The sequence below is a fragment of the Spea bombifrons genome, chromosome 1, assembly GCF_027358695.1.
Source record: "Spea bombifrons isolate aSpeBom1 chromosome 1, aSpeBom1.2.pri, whole genome shotgun sequence".
NCBI classification, from domain to species: domain Eukaryota; kingdom Metazoa; phylum Chordata; class Amphibia; order Anura; family Pelobatidae; genus Spea; species Spea bombifrons.
In genome coordinates, this window is record NC_071087.1 from 81,300,697 (window position 1) to 81,322,544 (window position 21,848).

Consider the following 21,848-nt stretch of genomic DNA (forward strand, 5'->3'; position numbering starts at 1 on the left):
CCCAACCAGCCCTGGTCATCAGACGTCTCCTACCCTTTAAGACCGGCTCAATGAAGGCGACCTCTCCGCTTGCCCCATCCCCTATAGATACGCTACTTTTTTAGGCGCTTTGTGGTGAATCACATTGCTGGCAGCAATGTGATTCACCATGGGGCCCCCAGAATGCAGGCCCTTGACCAACTTCCCAGTATGCCCATAAGTTTAGAAGGCACTGTGCCATTTGGTCCTGCAGCTGGGGTTTCTAAATTCGGTGGGGGGGGCAAAATGAATAATCTAGGAAGGGAACAATTGACACTTATGCTTAGTACTCAATTTAAAGATCCAAAACACCTTCTGTCTCAATTAAGGTGCATTTCCAAATCACCTCCTCTAAGTGAAGTAGTAACACGTTCCTGCCTAGCACCTGACCGGGTTCTAACTGTCCCACCATGTCACTCTTTTGGGGTTATACTGTGCTCATGGTGGGCCACAACCGGAGGTGGTTACAGAGAGGGAGCTCATTTGGGAAACCTGGTTTTATTAGCCATCTTTAGAACCAGGGTTTACCCAGCAGCGACTCTGGAACTCTGACTATTCCTGTTCTGTCACTCAAGGTTCCAACGATGGATCAAGTCGCTTATTGGAGCATAACATCCTTGGACCCTGAGCTCTCTATTGGTACCCCGGCATTGCCTCCATTCCCTCTGGATCGCCCCAAACTAGTGAGGATGGGCATTGTTAGCTATAAAACTGTATGGGGGCACCGGGCTGTCTGGTAGTTGATAGGAGTTATACTGCTTGTCTGATGATGTTTGTGTATAAATATCCATGTTGTTTTCAGTAAACCTAGTTCTGTTTGGACCCTACACTAAGTCTCGACAAGTGCATGGGTGATTAAAAAGATTATTCCCTTGAGCTTTCAGCGGCAAGGAAGATCTCTATGGTGGAGCTACTCAGTTGGATTACTGTTCTCCATCACATTGTCATCTACTAATTCAGATTCATTTTGATCTTTGTATTTTTTCATACAAGTTCCTACTTTGATAGTAGATTTTTTGGTAACATGAACTTGTGTATTGAAAGCACCAAGTTTATTTTTCTACAAATGAATATAATACATCATGGGTCAAAGGATATTATAATTATTATACAATTACAGTTGTCTGAAGGACACATATATGAGCATAGCAAACATGCCTATGATAATAAATTTATAGCTGTTTTCCAGTTTGCATCACAAATTCACTTTCAGTGTGACAAAGACTTAGTAAATGTTTAAGATTTCATCTGTCCACATTGGCAGAGCTGTCATTAAAATGTAACAGAAGTGGAAAAGTGTTTTTTTTTACATTCTAGTCTCATATTGTACATAGGCTGATGCAACAAATTCTTTTTCATAGCATGCTGCCTGGTTTCTCTGAAGCGAGCTGACTTTCCTTGATTGCTTTTTGAGTTTATTTCCTGGAAAAAAAATAATAGTATAATAATATTTTTTTTATTAGAAAGGATTTGATTGTAAAGCTTATGCACAAACTCTGCACAAATACCAGCTGTATTTTATATGGATCCCACATTTTGTAATCTGTGCAATAAAAAAACTTTGCAATGTAAAGAACTGACTACTGTGCATATATTGTGCAGGGCCAGATTAATTTGGGGGCTGATGGAGCTGCCGCTCCAGGCCCCTACCTTAATATAGGCCCTGTCAGGACCAGACTGGCCCACCGGGAAATTACAGCACATGACTGCTCTAATCCTGCTTTTCCTGGGCAGTAGAAGAGAAGTTGCTTGCACACAGAGGGAAGCAGTGGCCCCTGCTGAAGTTTGTGAGCAGCACTGAGAGATCTGCAGTTCAGGTAAGGGGGTGTATGAACAAGTATGGGTGATTGAGGGAATGAATGAGTATCTGTGAATGAGAAAACGAGTACCTGAGAATGAATGAGTATCTGTGAATGAATGAGTATATGTGAATGAATTAATAAATGTCTATGAATGAATGAGTACTTTAAAATGAGTATATGAATGAGTGAATGAATGTTTGTGAATGAGTAAATGAATGAATATGTGTGTGATAGCATGGATGTGTAGTGGCACAGAGAGGCTGTTTGAAGCTAGGATGCCAAAGACGGAATGTCCTATGATACCAATCTGGGTGTTGGGCAGGTCTTGTGAATGCAATCTGGGTGCCAGGCAAAAACACAAAAGGGGTGTCAACGACAAAGCAGTGTGGAAAATACTTTTTTTTAATTATTATTATTATTGTTATAGCTTAGCCCATCCAGATGTGGGTGTCGGTGTGGCAGAGCCTGTACTGGTGTGGGGGTGGCAGGGCCTATCCTGGTGTGTGTGTCTAGGTGTCTGTGTGGCAGAGCTTGTCCTGGTGTGTGTGTCTGGGTGTTGATGTGGCAGAGCCTATCCTGGTGTGTGTCTAGGTGTCTGTGTGGCAGAGCCTGTCCTGGTCTGTGTGTTTGGGAGTGGGTGTGGCAGAGCCTGTCCTGGTGTGTATTTGGTCATCTGTTTCCTGGCACTTTACTTACTGTAGAAATAAATTGAACTATTTAATTTTTACTTATCCAGAGATAAAACACCCTCCTGAATTTGTAGTCACTTCAGAGGACACAACTTTTTAGGCCCAGAAATCATAGGAAAAATAAAGGTATTGTATGTAGGGCTGAAACAACTTATCAATAAAATCGATAATAATCGATTATGAAAATCGTTGGCAACGAATTTCATCATCGATTAATCGAATCGATTTTTATCGATTATAAAAAGAGGTTTTTTTCAGAGCAAATGCTCTGAAAAACTCCTCTCCTTATAATAATCCGATCTCAAACAGAGATCGGATTATAACACTAGAATCCAGATCCCCCGCAACGCTGCAGGAGACCTGGATTCCCCTCACTGTCGGCCGGTCTCTCACTTCCGTCTCTCTCCCCCGTCCTATACACCCCTCTGACTCCTCCCCCTCCCATACGTCACTCTGCCTCTCTCCCGGCTCCGTTACTGACAAGGACTTTCACTGCAGCTGCATAGAAGCCACAGTGTAAGTGAAGTGCAGTAACGGAGGCTGTCTGTGCGATGCAGACACTCACAAGCTGACAGAGAATCATCCTCTCTGTCAGCTGGTGGGGGTCTGCATCGCACAGACAGCCTCCGTTACTGTCAGTAACGGAGCCGGGTAGAGAGGCAGAGCGGTGTATGGGAGGGGGGAAGAGTCAGAAGGGTGTATGGGAGCCACCCTCCCATACACCACTGTGACTCCTCCCCCTCCCATACGCCACTCTGCCTCTCTACCCGGCTCCCTGGTGTCTAGTGAAGATCCGTTGCTGACAGGAGGCAGAGTGGAGTATGGGAGGGGGGAGGAGGCAAAGTGGAGTATGGGAGGGGGAGGAGGCAGAGTGGAGTATAGGAGGGGAGGAGCAAGAGTGGAGTATGGGAGGGGGAGGGGTCAGAGTTGTATGGGAGAGGGGAGGAGCCAGAGTGGTGTATGGGAGGGGGGAGGAGGCAGAGTGGAGTATGGGAGGAGGCAGAGTGAAGTATGGGAGGGGGAGGAGGCAAAGTGGTGTATGGGAGGGGGAGGAGGCAAAGTGATATATGGCAGGGGGAGGTGCCAAAGTGATGTATGGGGGAGGCAGAGTGGTGTATGGGAGGGGGAGGAGGCAGAGTGGAGTATGGGAGGGGGAGGAGGCAGAGTGGAGTATGGGAGGGGAGGAGGCAGAGTGGAGTATGGGAGGGGGAGGAGGCAGAGTGGAGTATGGGAGGGGGAGGAGGCAGAGTGGTGTATGGGAGGGGGAGGAGCCAGAGTGGTGTATGGGAGGGGGATGAGGCAGAGTGGAGTATGGGAGGGGGAGGAGCCAGAGTGGTATATGGGAGGGGGAGGAGGCAGAGTGGAGTATGGGGGGAGGAGCCAGAGTGGTGTATGGGAGGGGGAGGAGCCAGAGTGGTGTATGGGAGGGGGAGGAGCCAAAGTTGTGTATGGGTGAGTTATAGTGGTGTATGGGGGGTATTATGAATTTCAGGGCATATTTAGGGTATAAGGCATATCGATATTAGGCATATCAGGGGGTCATAAAACATATGGGGGTAAAAGGTATATCAGGGGGCTCAGTTGCATATCACTGGCATATAAGGAGTATAAGGCATATCAGGGGCACAGTGGCATATCAGGGGGCACAGTGGAATCTGGCATATAAGAGGTATAAGGCATATATGGGGGCAGAGTGGCAAGCTGGGGGTCTGATGTGCATAACCGGGGGCAGTTTGGTAAATAAAAAAAATTTAAACAAGGCTTTTTTTCTCATAGTTTTTATTAAATATGAAAAATAGTTAACATATGAATTAATATTTACTAATAACTTTGTATTAAAACCTAGTTTGAGAAACACTGTGTTTGGGTTCTTGTAGCTTTTATTATTATGTCAGTAAAATAAGAAGGTGAATAGAGAGAGGCCATTGCAATAAAGAGATGAAAGTGTAAATTGTACGTTTTTTATTACATTATTTTAAATTTTAAAAAATTGCATTTTTTTATCCGATTAATCGATTAATCGAAAAAATAATCGGCCAACTAATCGATTATTAAAATAATCGTTAGTTGCAGCCCTAATTGTATTATTTACTCTATTTCAATCTGCATATTTTATTAAAAAGCACTAAATTATGACTTCAGCCCTCCCATGCAGGATGCCTTTTATTAGTGTACTGATGTGCTTCCAATCCTATCACATAATATTCTAGCCTACATTATCTGCCTAGCACTGATGTCATCTTTATCCAGTACAGATGGATGCCGATGAGTCTATTTACTTAATTTGCAAAAAAAGGCCCACCACAATCTTCAGTACCAGGCCCATGATGCTCTTAATCCTCATCCTGATCTTGTGCTGTGTGGTTATTGATTTTACAGTGTTTCCCTTCCTGACCTTGCATTCTGTTACACTAATGTTTTGTTTATATAGTCAGTCATTCAGAGCTGGTTTGTGCAATTGACACAACTTCTAGCAATCAATCAAATGGTAATCCAAGCTACAAAAAGTTTGTTTAACTATATCTTTACTATGACTCACACCTAGATATATATTGTGTAGTTATGTGCTCTATGATGTAAGCATCACATTCCATTAAAGAATGTCAAAAATGTGGGGTTTGGTATGTTTACTTGATAAGCAAGATAGGTTCCATAAATAATAAAATAATAAAAAAATAGTACATTGATTGAGTTTGTGTATATCTTTATTTATAATTTTTTCCCACTGAAGAGAAGTGTTTTTTCCGGTTCATATGAAATTGTCTTGTAAGAGATTAGATAAGTCAATCATTTAAGGATTGTCACACTTTTTAGATATGCAATCTTGAGCACAAACATCTCAATGAAAAATTCAATAAATTACTCAGTTTTAAGTAAGGGTACAGAGAATTCATGCTCTGTCTGGAGCTCTGTCTGCAGCCCTTCAGGACCGGATTTGTGCAACCCTGTGCGACCACATGTCCCGGATCCCCGGCAGCCTCGTCACTTTATTTTTTTTTTCCACGGAGGAGAGAGAGAGGGGGCCTAGCAACCGCTCGCCGCCCCTCAGTCTCTTTCGCGAGGCCTCTAACTCCGTTGCGGTGCCGGCATGTCATGCTGATTGCCGAAATATGACGTCATATTTCGGCGCTCAGCAGCGCAGCGGCAGAGCAGGAAGCAGCGGCAGAGCAGGAAGACGGAGGCATCGTGCTCCCACCGCAGGACTTCTGGATGTTAAGTCCAAAACCTTTAACTACAAAGGAGGAGAGGGTAGATAGTGAGAATGGGAGGAAGGGAGGGGGGTAGATAGTGAGAAGGAAGGGAGGGGGTAGATAGTGAGAAGGAAGGGAGAGGGTAGATAGTGAGAAGGGAGGGGAGTATATAGTGAGAAGGGAGGGAGAGGGGGTAGATAGTGAGAAGGGAGGGGGGAGGTAGATAGTGAGAATAAGTGAGAGAATGAATGAATGTGTGGATGAATTGTCTGAATGAGGGAGATAATTAATGAGTTTGTGAGAATGCATCATCTATGCCTGTACTTTTATCTCTTGCTATGTTTCCATACATTATTATTGTATACCTGCAAATACGGGAATTGTATGTCTGATTCTATGCTTCCAGTGCTGAGTTCACATGTGAACAATAATAATAACAATATATATATATATATATATATATATATATATACTAACAGCAATCACACTCCTATCATGCCAAGTCAGCTAGTACATGTGGGAATCTGGGTATGCATGAGCATGATAGGAGTGTGATTGCTGTTAACTATCATATTTATATATATATATATATATATATATATATAATATATTAATATTGTTATTTAATTTTTTTGTCCTATTTTGTTATGTTACTTACTTTAAATAAAAGTGTGAGATTTTTTTTATGGTGGGGGGTCATATTTGGTTTCGGACAGGTAAATGCTGGATTTTCCATTTCAGTCCAGAATATTCGTTTCGGTGCATCCCTAAGCCAGACAATGAAGTGGTAGGCCTACACCACATCAATGTTTGGCTTAGTATATAGTAGTAGTGATAGGAGTTATGCTGCACTATTATCAGTGTCTGGCTCAATGTATAGTGAAAGGGATTACGCTGTACCACCGTCAATGTCTGCCTCAGTATATAGTGTTAGGTGTTATGCTGTACCCCCGTCAATGTCGGCCTCAGTATATAGTGATAGGTGTTATGCTGTACTCCCATCAATGTCTGCCTCAGTATATAATGATAACAGTAATGCTCTACCACCTTCAATGTCTGCGCCAGTATATATCAATAGCAGCTATGCAGTTTTAAAGTGTTTGTGGGGATGGGGGTGCCACATACAGGATACGCCCCAGGTGCCAAATGCTCTAGGTTCGCCCCTGTGAATACTGTGAATAATGAACTTTATAATTACCTTTTCCAGTGTCCAGAGTTCTTCCAAAAATGAACACAGTTCCAGCCATCAAGGCAGCCAGCGTTAAAATAATTAGTAGTATGGCCCACCAACGTGCCTAAATAATACAAAAACGTAACAGGCATTACCTAGGTAACATGAATATTTAATTGTATTTATTAGTAAATCTGTGCAATCTACTATTGTACAAGATAGTGAATAGAGAGGGATTCCCAATATATACACTTTAGCCTAACATTCATAGAAATGTCTGTAAATCTGAATAAGTGGAAATCAGGTTTCTTTTGTCAGTGAAACAAAAGTTACAAACATATGACAGTTTGTCCTGTATTTTTCACATCTGCAAAGAGAGCTCATTGCCAATACATTAGATAACATTCTCTGTACTGACAGCCTGATTTAAATTTACCAAAAATGAAAAAACCTGCACACCAACCTAAAACACTGTTTTGTAGAGGAATACTTTTGCCATCCAACACCCATGTATATGGTGGAATACTGTACTTAATATAAGTATAGATTTTGCGGATGCAAAAATTCTTACATGAGAATTTTCATTGTCATAACTTGAGCTGTATGTCTCTTCCTATGTAACTGTTGTCTGAGCTGCTCGTTATTTCCTAGTAACATGTAGTAGGAGATAGATCCACCTATCCAGGCAGGGCAGGAGGTGCTAGTACTGGAAAGGGAATCCACTAGAAGCTGAAAATAGACATCACTACTAGAGTAATATAGGCAGAGTCCTAGCAGGCAGGGTGGAACCCTGACAAGTCTCTCCTTCTGCAGCCACCATCTGGAAAAATCTGTCTCCATAACAAGAATCTAAAAACTGCATCTTTGTCATTGCATAGCTGTAACGGTCATGTTATGAGGTTCTGGGTCTTGATGTCTGGAACCAAAGGTGTGGATGTTTGAAGATGGAACCTCTTAAACATCGATCTAAAGTCTTCCCGAGATTGTAAGGTTCTGATTGCAAGGTATTCAAATTATATAACACGAAGACCTTCATGAAAGACTTTTGAGACTATATGTAAAGTATCAAATCATTGCAGGTTCTCTCACCTGAAGATCAAATTCTGAAACACAATTCAAACACTGAAAATGCAATTCTCAAATAAGAGCAAAATGCATTTCTGTCTCTAGTGTTGCTGCAGAGAAAACAGTTTCAGTTTAGATTGTGGCCAGGCCCCATCTTGTTGGTATACAGAAGTTGATTGTTGGTATACAGTAGTTGCCTCGGGTAAGAGGTTAAGTTTGTCTGAAGAATTAGGTTGTCTTTATAACCTTTATTTAAATGATTCGTATTAATGTTCTCCCTCATCCCAGTGTAATGTTTACCTATATAGAGTCTGGACGTTTTTTCTTTTCCTCCTCTCAGTAAAATGATGAGACCAACATAGTATGTAAGTATTTACTGTAGTTACCTTCATCCATGATGCAGTATCTTCCAGCTCAATTAAGTTTAGGAAGGATTTTCTCAGTCTTGCAATAGGCCCGTCTGCATCAACATATCGACAAATGTGAAACTTGTCACAGTAGCCTTTCCTGTGTCCACACGCGGTACCTGGAGGTAGCTGGATAAGAGTTCTGTTGAATAAATTCTCAAGTTCCACTGATTTTGTGTTCTTGCAGGAATATGGATTGCCTGGTTCAATGACATTGCTGTTTTAATTATATGAATACAAAACTGTTCATTTTCATTAAATAATTGCCCAATATACTGTGATTAAGACCTACTGGACATAGTGTTCATTATGCTGCAACCATCTAATCCAAATTTCCCAAATTCCGCACCAGTCAGGTGTATGCTGACAAAAATGTCATTAAAACATTAAAGATGTCATAAATCATAATGATTGTTTTTGCAGTGTCACTGTTTCCTTAAACACATTAAAACGACTGCTTAAAAATTTAAAAAGGTTAGCATACAGGGCACTTTAACTGCTAGTCCTTACTTAATGAATATGGCGACTACACAAGTTAAAACATTTAGACAATAAAACCATGCCATAATGCATTCAGTGGGGCAATGGATCCACTCAAAAGATGGTGCAATTTTTATCTGGGATATTGTAACAGGGATGGAATTTTTTTTTCTTGAGTTTTAATCTAACACTGTAATGTGTTGTGGATGCTTGCAAACACTGCAGGAAGTTTGGTTTTAATTGATTCACCAAATATATCCATCAGAATATCTAGGAAGAGAAGTATGGCAGTGAGGCATTCAGAAAGTGAAGAAAAGATCCTCCTGAACTTTTTGGATTACCTGGGTATTGACAGCATAGCTGACACTTCTCATGCATTGCGTCACTATTACAGTCACACTGCTCTAGTCCATATTTGAGACACACAGACTGGCGGCATATCTGTGGGAAAACATAAGGTATGCATTGTTTAAAATAACATTTTGTAGCCACGTATAGATATATAATGTTTTTAGTGTATTATGGTTTCCTCCAAAATCAAGGGGTGTTGGCAGAATGGAGATGTCGCCAAATACAGACTCAATGGATTGTGTGCCTCTAGTTTGTTGCACAGTGCTGTTTTTAGCAAATCCAGTTTCAGGTTAATACTAAACACAATGCTTATTGATAACACTGTGCTTTGCTTCACTACACAATTAAACACAAGTGGTTAAGACTAGGAAGGTTTGACAACATTGACTAACAGAATTTTTTTATGATAGTTTTCTTATGTTTTGTATCTCTGCTGATGTCTATTAAATGTTTTATTTTACCCCATTTTGGCAAATTCTTGTTCCAAAGTTGCACAGTGTGTAGTTCCTTTTTGGGGATGGTTTTGGACATTTAGCAGATACGCCAGTGCAATAAGATTCAAATGTACATTCAGCTTCATCTTGACACAGTTCTCCTTTTGATTTGTAAGAACACGCATGATTGCAGCACAGTCCTTGGCTAAAACTTCAAGGCAGAATAAATAAAGGTTGTAGTCAGCCATCTTGAAACACAATCAGACTAAACAAAAATATATAAAAATACTGTATATTTGCATAAAATATAAGGTCCTATTGGACAAATTTCTAAAACAGGTTTCGGAATTTGGTAGACTTGTACAAATGGATTAAAAATGATTTGGACATATATTATATGGAGCATTTGCTGGTTGTGCAAGGGTTTCTTGCTTTGTTTTATGTACACATTGGTCACATCAGCAGCACCCCAAAATCTGTACATATAAGTGTGCTTCCACATTTTGTATTTTAAAATATAAATAACTTTACCTGCACTGTTTGCCAGGTCTTAATGTGCACTGAAGTGGATCTCCGAGCTTGGCACCATAACAGCAGGGGTCATTATCCTTAAAACCTACATCACATTGTTCCCCATCTTCAACAATCTGATTGCCGCAGCTTGGACAACCGCTCTCTAAAGGTAAAAGAGGAGAACAGGTGAATAGCAAACGCATGTTCCCAATTACTTAATATATTCAAGCCAGATGTCACCATTCAAGCCAACAGCATTCAAGGATATAACTTTTTGGGAAGTTTAATTAGCATAAGTGAGAAAGAACAACTCAAGTGGCTGCGGAGTGGGAAAGTTTTCCTTCTTTCAAAGTTTAACTTAGAAGGAAAGGTTTGTATAACTTTTACTATGTATATCATTATTTAGAGTTTGTGAGAGATCTCGTTTAAAGAGACTCCCAATAAATCCAGTATTTATTTTAACATAGTAAATTCCCAACCATGTAGCACTAATCCATCACTTATCCATCAAAAATAATCTTGCTTACCAACAAAACATTGATCCATTTTTACATGCAGAAGATTTGAAATATAGTTTATTGAACAAGGGGAAAATTTATCATTATTGTACTGAATTCCATCCATGGCGTAAGGAAACATTAAATAATTTCCTTTATTATCAGGAGTGATTGGGAACTTTGCACATTCTTCACTTCCATCATGCTGAAAAGAATAAGACACATATTTTAAAAAAATGCTATGCAAATAATGCTTTCCTGCCAAAAAATGTTATGGATAAAACATTAACACTAGAAAGTTCACAAGCCCAACTCCCAATATTGCAATCAATTGTCCTGAGTGTCAATATTATGAATATCTTGTGAACTTGGGTAAATGGTAGACATGCGCATTCAAGTTCATACGAATTGCTAATTTAACAAAAATTGCTTATTTTGTCAATTCGTACAAATCTCCAAAAACTAAGCCATACCTCCATGAAAACAAGGCAAAATAGTCTCCCAGCAGAAGTCATGGAGGCTAGTACAGTGAGGGAATTTATACAGGCATGGGATAAACATAAAGCTATCTTTACTATAAGACCTGACCAAAAAGTGTGGAGCTTTCTGAGGTCTTTAAACACATTCTATGCCATAAAACCATAAAAGAATATTGGGGCATTCTTCCACTAACCACCCCTTACATTCACAAATTTTATAGAGACCCTTACCGGAGATCCCAAACTGTGGCCAAACTCATGTGCGAGTGTAATATGGATAAGCCTGGGTGGTAAATATTGTCCATACTTCTGGATTGTTACCACCCCAGTGTTTAATGAGTACTGTGTTTGTAGGTCATCTTGAAACTTGTCAAATTTTGAACATACTCCACCAGAATTACCTGAAATGTAATAGAATGTTAGGTTGTTTTTTTTTTTGCGAAACTATGTTCTTTCCTATTTAAATAAAAACCACGTTTCAGGCTTTCTGATTAAAGCGTGTTAGGCTATATGGGATATCTGTAAGCGCCAAACAATTTTTAACGCATGGTATTGTTATCATTTATACATTTGTGCATAAAAGGTCCATTTTAAATTTAATCAAGGCAACTTTATATTATATGATTCTAATTGATGCCATTATGTTACATACATTCTTATATATATATATATATATATATATATATAATTACATAACAGCAGTTCTAAAGACCTGCTTTACCTGGTCTTCCATTCCAAGCAAGTCCAAGGACCCCATTGTAATCTCTGTTTGTTAATAGGTATGAGAGGCAGTAATTGTTCCAGTTAGATTCTGAGTGTAGCATTAGAAGCTTCTCTGGCCCAATAAAAGCAGAATCCATATTACCAGAGGGGTCTTTGTCTTGGATTACCTAACAATGTGATGGTAAAATCAAATAAAAATATCAGAATAAATATGAGAAGCGTTGTATGGTCCTTGTAATAATTGTAATATACCAGATACAGTATTAATTCCTTAAATAGATGAACCCAAACACTGCCTAAGTTATCTTAGTTTATTCCTATCAATTTGTAACCTGGAAGAAGTGAATTAAACGTACTAAAGAGTTGTTTAGGGTTATGAGACAGGGAGATGAAGTGGGTGAAGTAGGTTTCCTTAGCAAGGTTAAGAGCAGAGTAGTAGGAACGTAGCAATGAGCAGTTGTGAGGGTGAAGTTATAGAGAGAGGTAGCGTTGTTGGGGCACAACATGTTTGAGATAGGAGAGAGGAGAGGGAGTAAATCAGTTGAGAATTTCTGAAGGTTAATAGAGGTGAGGTGGGTTAGGATGGGTTGGGGTGTAACGGAGTGAGTAGGAGGCAAGGTTAGAGAGCAGGATAGAAGGTGGGGGTCAGAGAGGGTGAGGGGAATTAGAGATGTTAATGAGAGAGCACATGCTAGAAAAAATAAGGTCCAGGGTGTGACCATCATTGTGAGTAGGCGAGTTAACATGTTGTGTATCATGTAACATGTTGTGATCAAAAGAGGTAATAGAAAGAAACTTTGAAGCCATGGGAGTGAAAGGGGTGTCAACTGGGTTGTTGAAATCCCCAAGGATGACAGAAGGAACATCAGAAAAGACAAAGAGAGGAAGCCATGAGAAGAAGTGGTCAAGAAAGATGTTAGCTGGGCCCGGGGGACGGTATATAACAGCAACGCGTAGGGAGATGGGATTAAATAGTCAGATCGCATGGACTTTAAATGAGGAGAAAGAGATTTTAGCGTCTTGCAAATAAAAACGAAGCACTATTGAAGACTATTTCAGATTATTGTTACTTTGCTATTAGCCAAGCACCCGGCACCATGTTTTTTGAACTACGAATCTAGCATTTGTCACCTTATTTATGTTTAGGTAGGAGTGCAGGGCTATTATAAACTGAGTTTATATTTAGAAGGATTATATATATATATATATATATATATATATAATCCTTTCTAAATATAAACTCAGTTTTAAGATGGACAAACATGTTTGTAATTTTATATGGAAAGTTTGATATGATTTTATGCAAGTATTGAAGTATTGTATCATTAAATTAATGTATTATACTTACATTTAACATCTTCACTTTAAAGTTGACATGTTTGATACCATCAAAGTTTACACTGTCATAAATTGTATTTACTGACACGATAAATGCTGCAATCTGTAAAAAATTCAAAAAGAATTAAAACGAAGTAGTGAATTAACTACCATAGGCTTCCTATATAAACATGTAACTAAAGCATAAGTGGGTTTATATACAGCTATGTTTAAAAAAAATTATAGATGATGTCATATTCTTTTGGAGAGGCAAAGTAGACCAATTAACATCTTTACATCAATATGTTAATTGGTCTACTTTGCCTCTCCAAAAGAATATGACATTATCTATAAATCTATGCCAACCAGAAATCCAAGACAAAAAGGGATTTCTGGAGGTATAGATCCCAGACGCCTTATTTTACGCTACATACAGATTTGCAACATTGGGAGCCTAACAGAACCAATACAAGCCACTATGGGTCTGCCCGCTGGCAGTGTTACTGATGCCATCATTTTGGTATGACGTTTTTCGTAATAGTTTAAGAGGTAGTCCCTTTCTATGATTTATAAATATATCATCCTAAACATCTATTTTGATCAGTAGTTATAGCAGATTCTTTTCCAAAATATACCCAGCATTGCTAATTTTGTCACTTAAAGCTTACAAATTACATTTCTTAATTTCTTACCTGTGAAATCACTTTCTCTATACTTTTAAATCTGTTGTAGAAAAAGAAATCTGCCTTTATATGAAGTAGACATGTTGTAAGTGTTAGATCCAAACTTCTCTTGGTCCTGATAGGAGATTCTACCTTAATTAAAAACAAAACATTATAAATATATATATATGTTTATAAAATGTTCATGATCATATCATTATTTGCAATATGATGTTTAATAGCTGTATTTTATTGGAATTTTGCCTTGAACTGCTTGAGGTCAGCAAAACAGGAGTGAAAACATAAAACAGCAGTGGACATGTTTTGGATTTTGGTCTGCAATGTCCTCAAAGCCTGACAAGTATGTGCATGTAAGGCATTAGCTCCGTATATTGTAAGCTCTATGACGCAGGAACCTCCTTTTCTAATGTATTCATACCAATTGGGAAAAAAACAGGGTTAACCTCGAACTAGCCCAGTAGATACACTTTGCATGGAAAACAAACAACAGGCTGAACAGAACAATGTTTTCTTTCTTTCAGACATTATGGGATTTACACTAAAGAGAGAGTTGGAATGATGAGCTGCACTTTGACTCGCTCACCTCGCTGTTCATTATGAAGAATCAACTAGCAAGTTTCCCAAGCAAGAAGGGCTGAAACAATCTACTATAATACATAATTGAATCTATAACGATACTTAGATGATTTTATAAATTATACATTATACATCTTCTTGTTGCAGAAGCTCACTTGTGTTGGCTGTTCACAAAGTGTAGTTAAGTCAAGGAGCAGAAACACACCTTTGCTTTCCTTGTCATTTTTTCCAACAGCTGATATTTTTGTAAAGCCAAATCAAAAGATTCTGCATCTTTCATTAGAGAGTAGTCTGGAAAAAAATATAAAATATTGAACACACATTTATATATAGGATTAGATAGATTAGCCTCTTCTCCCCTAACATATATATGAACAATACAGAGTACTGTGCTACATTATTGTGGCTTTAATACATAACATTAATTACATTATCAAGAACATTTTTCCCAAAAAACTTTAGTGAATTTATCCTTGTCTGTATCTGATTCCTCGGACTCTGGAGAAGTAATCTGATCTCCATATGGGGATGTTTTAAGTGATGTATTCTGGTCTTGGTGGACTAGAACCTAGGGTGCGAGGTCTAGGGAGGTGGCCATATCACTATGAAGAACTGTGTTGAGTCTTAGTTTAATTCTGCCTGGTGGCGCACATCCTTAACCCCTTAATGACAATGGGCGGTCCCTAAACCCATTGAAAACAATGCATTTTGAGCCCGTACATGTACGGGCTTTGTCATTAAGGGGTTAAAAGGTGTAGCTCAGCAGTAAGGACAGTGGAGCAGAGGCTATGGCTGGTGATGCTGCTCTGGGTTAGGGGTAAATACACCACTGGATGTTGTTTTGCCCCTTGAAATCCCATTTTTTGACACTTTTACTCATTTCCTCTTCTGCAAGCTGTGGCCTCCCCAGGCTTGTCACCAATATATTCAGCTGTCATGTAAACAGTGTTCAGTACCAAAGTACTATACAAATGTGTAGACAAATGTGTAAAAAATGTATTTGCTCCATAAAAGTTTTTTGTTGTATCTAATTGCCTAGTCTGTATGTTAAGAGAGTGTTTGCAAAGACAAACTTGCACCTTCATGCAGTTTACTGTGAAGTTCTGTGAAATGTATATTGGTTGCAGCCCTCTTTTTTATCAAGAGAGTAGGGGTTACATTTATTTAGGGAAGAAGGCAGATAGAGTAAACAAAATATATTAGATCAACATATTGTTATTTTTAAAAAAATTGCATGGAACAGTTTAAAGAAAAGGTTGACAGTTATCAAACATATACAGAATATATTCAATATATATATATATATATATATATATATTTATCAGTTGACAAGACTCTGTGCACCAGTGTGCGTTGTTAATTAATAATCTCATTTGTACTTAAGACATGAAAGTTAAGTAAACTTTGCAAAGATAGATAATAAAACATATAGGAGGATAATGATCCACTTACCGATATCTGATTCGTGGTACATGTATGAATCCACTGTGGCATTATTGTGATTCTTCTCATATTCTACATAGAAAGTACCATTTCTTGTTTCAATAAATCCTTCAAAATGACCTTCGATGATAGCCCCATGACAGAATGATTGCTTTTCATCTGTTTCAGGTAGTAAAATATTTAGGTGGGGTTTGATAACATCTTAGAGAGACACAAGCAGAACAAACCAGATGCAAAAATATCAAATTATTTTTTATCATTAGCCTCAGAGATGTATCTTGGCTGGGTAATGCCTTTGGCATAACCCAGGGCAGTGCCCCAGCCAACCCCTACCACTTACCTCCTCAGTCTTTGTTTACCAGGAAGGTCACTAGGAACGCACAGTGTACAATATTGTATTCACACCAGTTACAAGGGAAAATTCTGATTTCCTCAGCTGGCCCTCCTCCCTCCCAGTAAAGTAAAACTTTCTTATATTGCCTCTATTATGTCGCTGTATACTAACATTTCTCAACCTTTGAATGAACCTTCCTCTTTTACTTTTTGAAATCTGTTTATGTATTAAAATCTTTCTATTGCATTGTCACCTGCAAGCTACATATTGAGATTTATCATTTTACTAGCCCTCCTCTGAACTCCCTCTGGAATATCAATACCTTTTGGAGAAGGGGTCTCCAGAACCGGACACAATACTATATAGTCCTGATAAGGACTAGAGTTCTTTAAGGTCTTACCAGAGTTCTGTAAATCGATATAACCACCTCCCCCTTCTTGCTACTAATGTCTCTAGCTATACAACCCAGCCCTCTGCTTGTTTTTTTTCATCAAGTTACTCTAGCAGGAAGCAAACACTGTAATGAAAGCCAAATCCTGATTGGCTTTTTGGTGTTTTTGGATGGTCACAATTCCAAGCAGAATTCAAGTGTTGGCCAATTACAAAAAATGAACAGATGAGAATAAATTATAAATTATACCTATAAAATTGAACTTTCACAGTAATGGAATACAGAAATGTAAGAAACTTATCTTGGCAGCAAGTACAACTTGGCTTGCAAAGCCTGGGTCTAACTTGGCTTGTTCCACCTAGCTTAGTTTTTCATTTTAGCCCAAGGTCTTAAATGGAACACCTGAAGGGAATTACTAGATTAATAGAGAAATGACCTATTTTGAGAAAGCCTAATTCATGGGTGAATAGCCTCAATTGTCTTTTTTTATTATAAAAATAGCAAACAAATGGTACTTGGAACCAAGCTTTTATGACATACCTGTGAGTGCACCCGTGTATATAAAAGAGACGTCTACTGGCACTGTTTTTTCATTGGACACAATTTCAAAATCATCAGCAAAAACTGTTGAATCTTTTTTCAGCACCAGCTCAAATTTTCTAGAACATGAACAATTAAGTCAATTATTGTTAATTGGCTGGTTTTTATGTTATCACATTTTGTTTTTATATTCATAAATATTTTATTGATATTTCTTATATAAAAAAAATAAATACATACAAATATACATTGCAGTCATTATATAGACCCAAATTTACACTTTGCTGTAGTTAGAGATGCATAATTTGTACAAATTCTTACGGGTTGCAATGATTAAGAGCTTTATAGATTATACAGACAATTCTTCAACCTAATTTGTTAAAATCAGTGATTAGTTATGACAAAAAAGAATGATTTAACCATTCTTACATGTTACAAATGCTAACAGATAATGCTCAGGTTATTTTGCTCTAATGTTAAGGTAAATGGATAGGTTTCTAGGAAATTACAGTCAATTGCACTTTTTTTTACCCTAACTGAATTGTATTAGAACTCCGTGAAAATAGAACAGGATAATCATTAAACCAAGGGCCAATGGTGGTCCATGAGTGTTGGCTTAAGAACCACTGTCTGAAATTACTAACTTAAAAAGGGAACTTTGAAGATTGGTCAAATGGAATGTATGTACTATGGGGATATTAGTAAGCCAGGATTCTTTAGCTGTGTTCCAATCAATGACAATATCTTAAATGGGGGTGTACATTTGGTAGAATGTGGGCATAAGACAGTTGGGCAGATTCAGGTATAGCCTACATGGAATCACTAGTGCCTAGTGAATTAGGCTCTGTCTATAGGGGACAAGACTTTTTCTATGAATTCTAAAGTTTTTAGGTCATTTTCAGAGAGAATAAGAAACAAGCTTAGTAAGATTTGGTATCTTCCACAGCTACAGTGCTCCTAGTGCAACACATTGCTCCCATACTAAGAGATTGTAATTTGGATTCTTTACAAAAACCATTAAAACATTGTTACTGTTAATAGTATCTGCATACGGTTAAAACAAATTTAAAAATAGGTGCAAAAAACACCTAGTAGCTCATACAACTAGAATATTAAGTTAAAATAGCATTCCCTGTCACCTCCCCACACAAAAGTTAAAGAAAAATAGTGTACTTTGTAAAGGAACATGTTACTCTTTTATAAAATGTAAAAACCATATGCATATGGAGTAATATACTGTGATGATGTTGCTCAACATAAATATTTTCTATTTTTCAACATATTACCTATATTAAATAATGGATTGTACGTACAAAAATGGTATAAAAAAAGGCCTGTCTGTCTTGGAAAAAAATACATTTGCTGCAGCCGGGAGGAGGTGCGGTTAGCAGCGGGGGTTGTCTGCGTCCATCGCGCAGACCTTCCCCGGCTATCAGAGTTCCCCGTGATCTCTGACAGCTCGGGAAGGTCTGCGCGATGGATACAGACAATCCACGCTGCTAACCGCACCTCCTCCCGGCTGCAGCGGAAGTTGTCTACGCGAATCGTGTAGAGTTCTACACGCTGCCCGGACTATGCACCGGGGACTCAGAAGCTCCGGTAAGTTTGGAGGAGGGAGGGGGAGGGAGTGTTAAATGGGGGGCATAAGGCATTTCTGTAGGCAGAGTGCTCTGTGAAATGCCTTTTAACCCCCTTAATGCCACTCTGCCTCCAGAAATGCCGTTTAACCCTCTATATGCCACTCTGCCTCCTGAAATGCCTTATACCTCCCTATATGCCACTCTGCCCCATAATATGCCCTATGTATAACCTACACAGCGTCTAATTGGAACACAGAAGAGATGGTTGCTGATGGGGCCTCTGTACGTCTATGAAGACATTACATTAAAAAGCAGCCAATTCCAGATACAATAGTCATTTATAACATTGACAATGTCTACACTGTATTTCTGTTCCATTTTAAGAGACAGAATTTGCTTTTCTTTCAAAACCAAGAACATTTATAAGCAAACCCAAACTTTTGAACGGTAGTGTATATCCAGTAGCTAAAGTAATGCCAAAAGACACAAATTGATCACATGTACCTTTCGTATGCAAAAAGTTTCAATTGTAATACATGTTCCTCTTCTTTGGTAGCTCTTTTTGATCTTTGATGATTCTGAAGTAGGGCATCAGTGTCATATGATATTCGCTCATAGTATTTCAGAAACGGTCTTTTCTTTTCAAAGGTAACCACTAGAAAGGATCATAAATATAAATCCAACATCTTTAGTTATTAAAACATTTTATCTACACTATGTTCATAGGGTTCCACTGCATGTCTTTAGTCCTAGTTAACACTCACTTCTCATTCTCAGCCTTTTCTTTCATGTCTCAGGCAACCCCAGACCTTACCCACTATTTCCTTCCTTATTTTTCCATAGCATTTTCCCCCTTTATGCCAGTCTATGTTTATTTTGACCTTGTTTCCCCTCATCTATGTACAAATCTTTTCTTGTGAATCAAAGAATTGTCTAATCAAATCCACCTTTCCCCAGGATCTTATTATGCACGACTTTGGAATTGTCTGTATAGAAAGCCATACTTATAGTCATAGTTTAATCAGAAGGAATTAGGCAAATGTAAAGTTAACAAGGAATTGAATCCTAACCTCTTACTAAAAAGATAACATTAATTGAATACATAACATAACATTTATTGAATACTCCCTGAAAGAAGAATTGAATGCCTGGAGGTTGTGGTTATTAAAAAATAGAAAAAAGAAAGTACTGCCTCACACCATGTATCATATAAGTGGAACACGCATTAGTGGCAACCACATTGTAACAACGCATCCCTGCTCTATAATTTAAATATCCTCTGCATCATACTCAGCCTGTGTATTACACCCTGGTAAACATGATAAAAGATGGCAAAACACTTTCTAAACAGGGACTCAGGCACCTATGCAAATACCATGCAATTGTTGTGATAAATGTATATAACAATATTTTACAACTATTTGCACAAACATATCTAACCACCTCAAAATACTGTATGCATATAAACAAATATAACCATTTGAGGAAAAGGGAAATGTCTCTGAGCATATGTAAATTAACTTAGCCATGCACGATAGGCCTGTGGTATATTTAGGGACCTCAATCATATAAGCTACTTGCATATAAGTATTATATGGTACAATTGCACTACAGTCCTTTACATTTATTGTTATTCTTTCTATTAAACCTCATCATATCATAGGCCATACTCCATAATGAAACCAACTGACATACCGCAATAGCATTTACCTGGGTATCAAACTTTCTTGGCCTGTTCCATATTACTAAAGTTACTCTTACCTGGGCCCTCAGCTTTCACAATCAGGATTTCAGTTATAAGGAAAACAGGAAAATACTGGAGCGAGTGCATTGTACTAGAATACTGATCTTTCTCAGCGTGTGATGTGAAAAATATGTATGACTGCAGGGAACAAGGAAGTGAATTGCCATGCCCATTAGTCTACATGCATAGACATGCTTCTGTGACATACCAGCTTGTTTAAATATCATGCACAGAGCTAGGTTTATTTAAACTGCCTTTACTTCAGTAAAACATTTCATATTGTTTGCATTAATGTTTTATACATTTATTTTACAGTTTAGTTACTTGTATTCTTGTATGTCAGGTGCATAATGTAGTTTATCTGGAATGTTAACCGCACAAACATGCTTTTCATTTTTCTTGTCAGTGCAAAAAAAGTTTTATACATACCGTAATAGTCTCAATTTCATACTAGGTATTTAAAGAGAAAGAAAAGATGCAATGTGAAAAAGTGTGAAGGCACACCAAAGAAGCTTTCATCGTCAGTAAACAAAAATCTGTGACAAGCCAAATACTTTATACCCCACCTACACAGCTGACAGACATCCACTTGCAAAGGAACACAACTTGTAGTATTTACAAGTAAGGTATTGTAAAACTCCCAGCACTCACAGAAAAACAAGTATAGTGTCAAAAAAGGGAAAAAGTAAAAAACAAACAAAAAAAAAACCGGAGGTACTCAACTCATACACGCAATAACATACTTTACACAAGAACACAACTTACAGGAACAACTCACAGCTCGCAGACACTTCAGCACACAAGGCGAGGCACAAACAAGCCTTTTCAATATTCATGTCACAGCAAGACATTTCATATGACGTACTTTCTGTCATAATATATAACATCTCAATTTATCATCTTTTGTTTATAGGGCACCAACAATTTAAACATACTTTACAGTACATACATGTGAAAGGTATGACAAGACTAGAATGTATTAATCGAATATACCGGTATATATGCAGCACCTTGGCATGGCATATTATAAAGCTAGTTTATGTTTAAGGGAATGGACTGAGCAATCAATTTGTATTTGTCAGTGTTTTATGTGTTTTGCTTTCTAGCAGATGTTTTAAGGTCTCTAACAGTTACCTGATGGGAAAAATGGGAAACTATTTCATATACACATTCTGCAGCAGCTGTTGTTTGCCCGATATTTCATCTATTATACATTGATCAGCCATAACAGTATGGCCACTGAAAGGTGAACTGAATAACATTGATTATCTTGTTGTTATGGAAACTGTCAGTGGGTGGGATATATTAGGCAGCAAGTGAACATTTTGTTTCCCAAGTTGATATGTTAGAAGCAGGAAAAATGGGCAAGCGTAAGGATCTGATAAACTTTGACGTGGGCCAAATTGTGATTGCTAGACTA

The 21,848-nt window shown here is 38.2% G+C and overlaps 1 protein-coding gene across 1 annotated transcript; it reads right to left on the reverse strand.

The window, feature by feature from the left end:
* Positions 1 to 1,048: 1,048 nt before the first annotated feature.
* On the reverse strand, positions 1,049 to 20,580 carry LOC128492870 (disintegrin and metalloproteinase domain-containing protein 10-like). Its single transcript, XM_053465597.1, has 16 exons — positions 20,446 to 20,580; positions 19,189 to 19,339; positions 17,105 to 17,223; positions 15,849 to 15,998; positions 14,602 to 14,687; positions 13,830 to 13,952; positions 13,169 to 13,261; positions 11,819 to 11,987; positions 11,329 to 11,498; positions 10,649 to 10,823; positions 10,140 to 10,284; positions 9,636 to 9,819; positions 9,165 to 9,264; positions 8,323 to 8,543; positions 6,899 to 6,995; positions 1,049 to 1,440 (listed from the first exon to the last, which is right to left on the reverse strand). Exons 1-16 carry the CDS (start codon positions 20,513 to 20,515, stop codon positions 1,325 to 1,327), a joined length of 2,169 nt encoding a protein of 722 aa, XP_053321572.1. The 5' UTR covers positions 20,516 to 20,580; the 3' UTR covers positions 1,049 to 1,324.
* Between the last annotated feature and the right edge of the window lie 1,268 nt (positions 20,581 to 21,848).

Bases quoted from the DNA above. Each gene is read 5' to 3' on its own strand.
- LOC128492870 (XM_053465597.1), bottom strand. From the start codon at position 20,515: ATGCACTCGCTCCAGTATTTTCCTGTTTTCCTTATAACTGAAATCCTG. The intron at 10,824-11,328 runs GTAAGGGTCTCT...TATTCTTTTCAG, and splicing joins GCCACAGTTTGGGATCTCCG to CATGATGGAAGTGAAGAATG. The intron at 1,441-6,898 runs GTAATTATAAAG...TTTTTTTTCCAG, and splicing joins AACTCTGGACACTGGAAAAG to GAAATAAACTCAAAAAGCAA.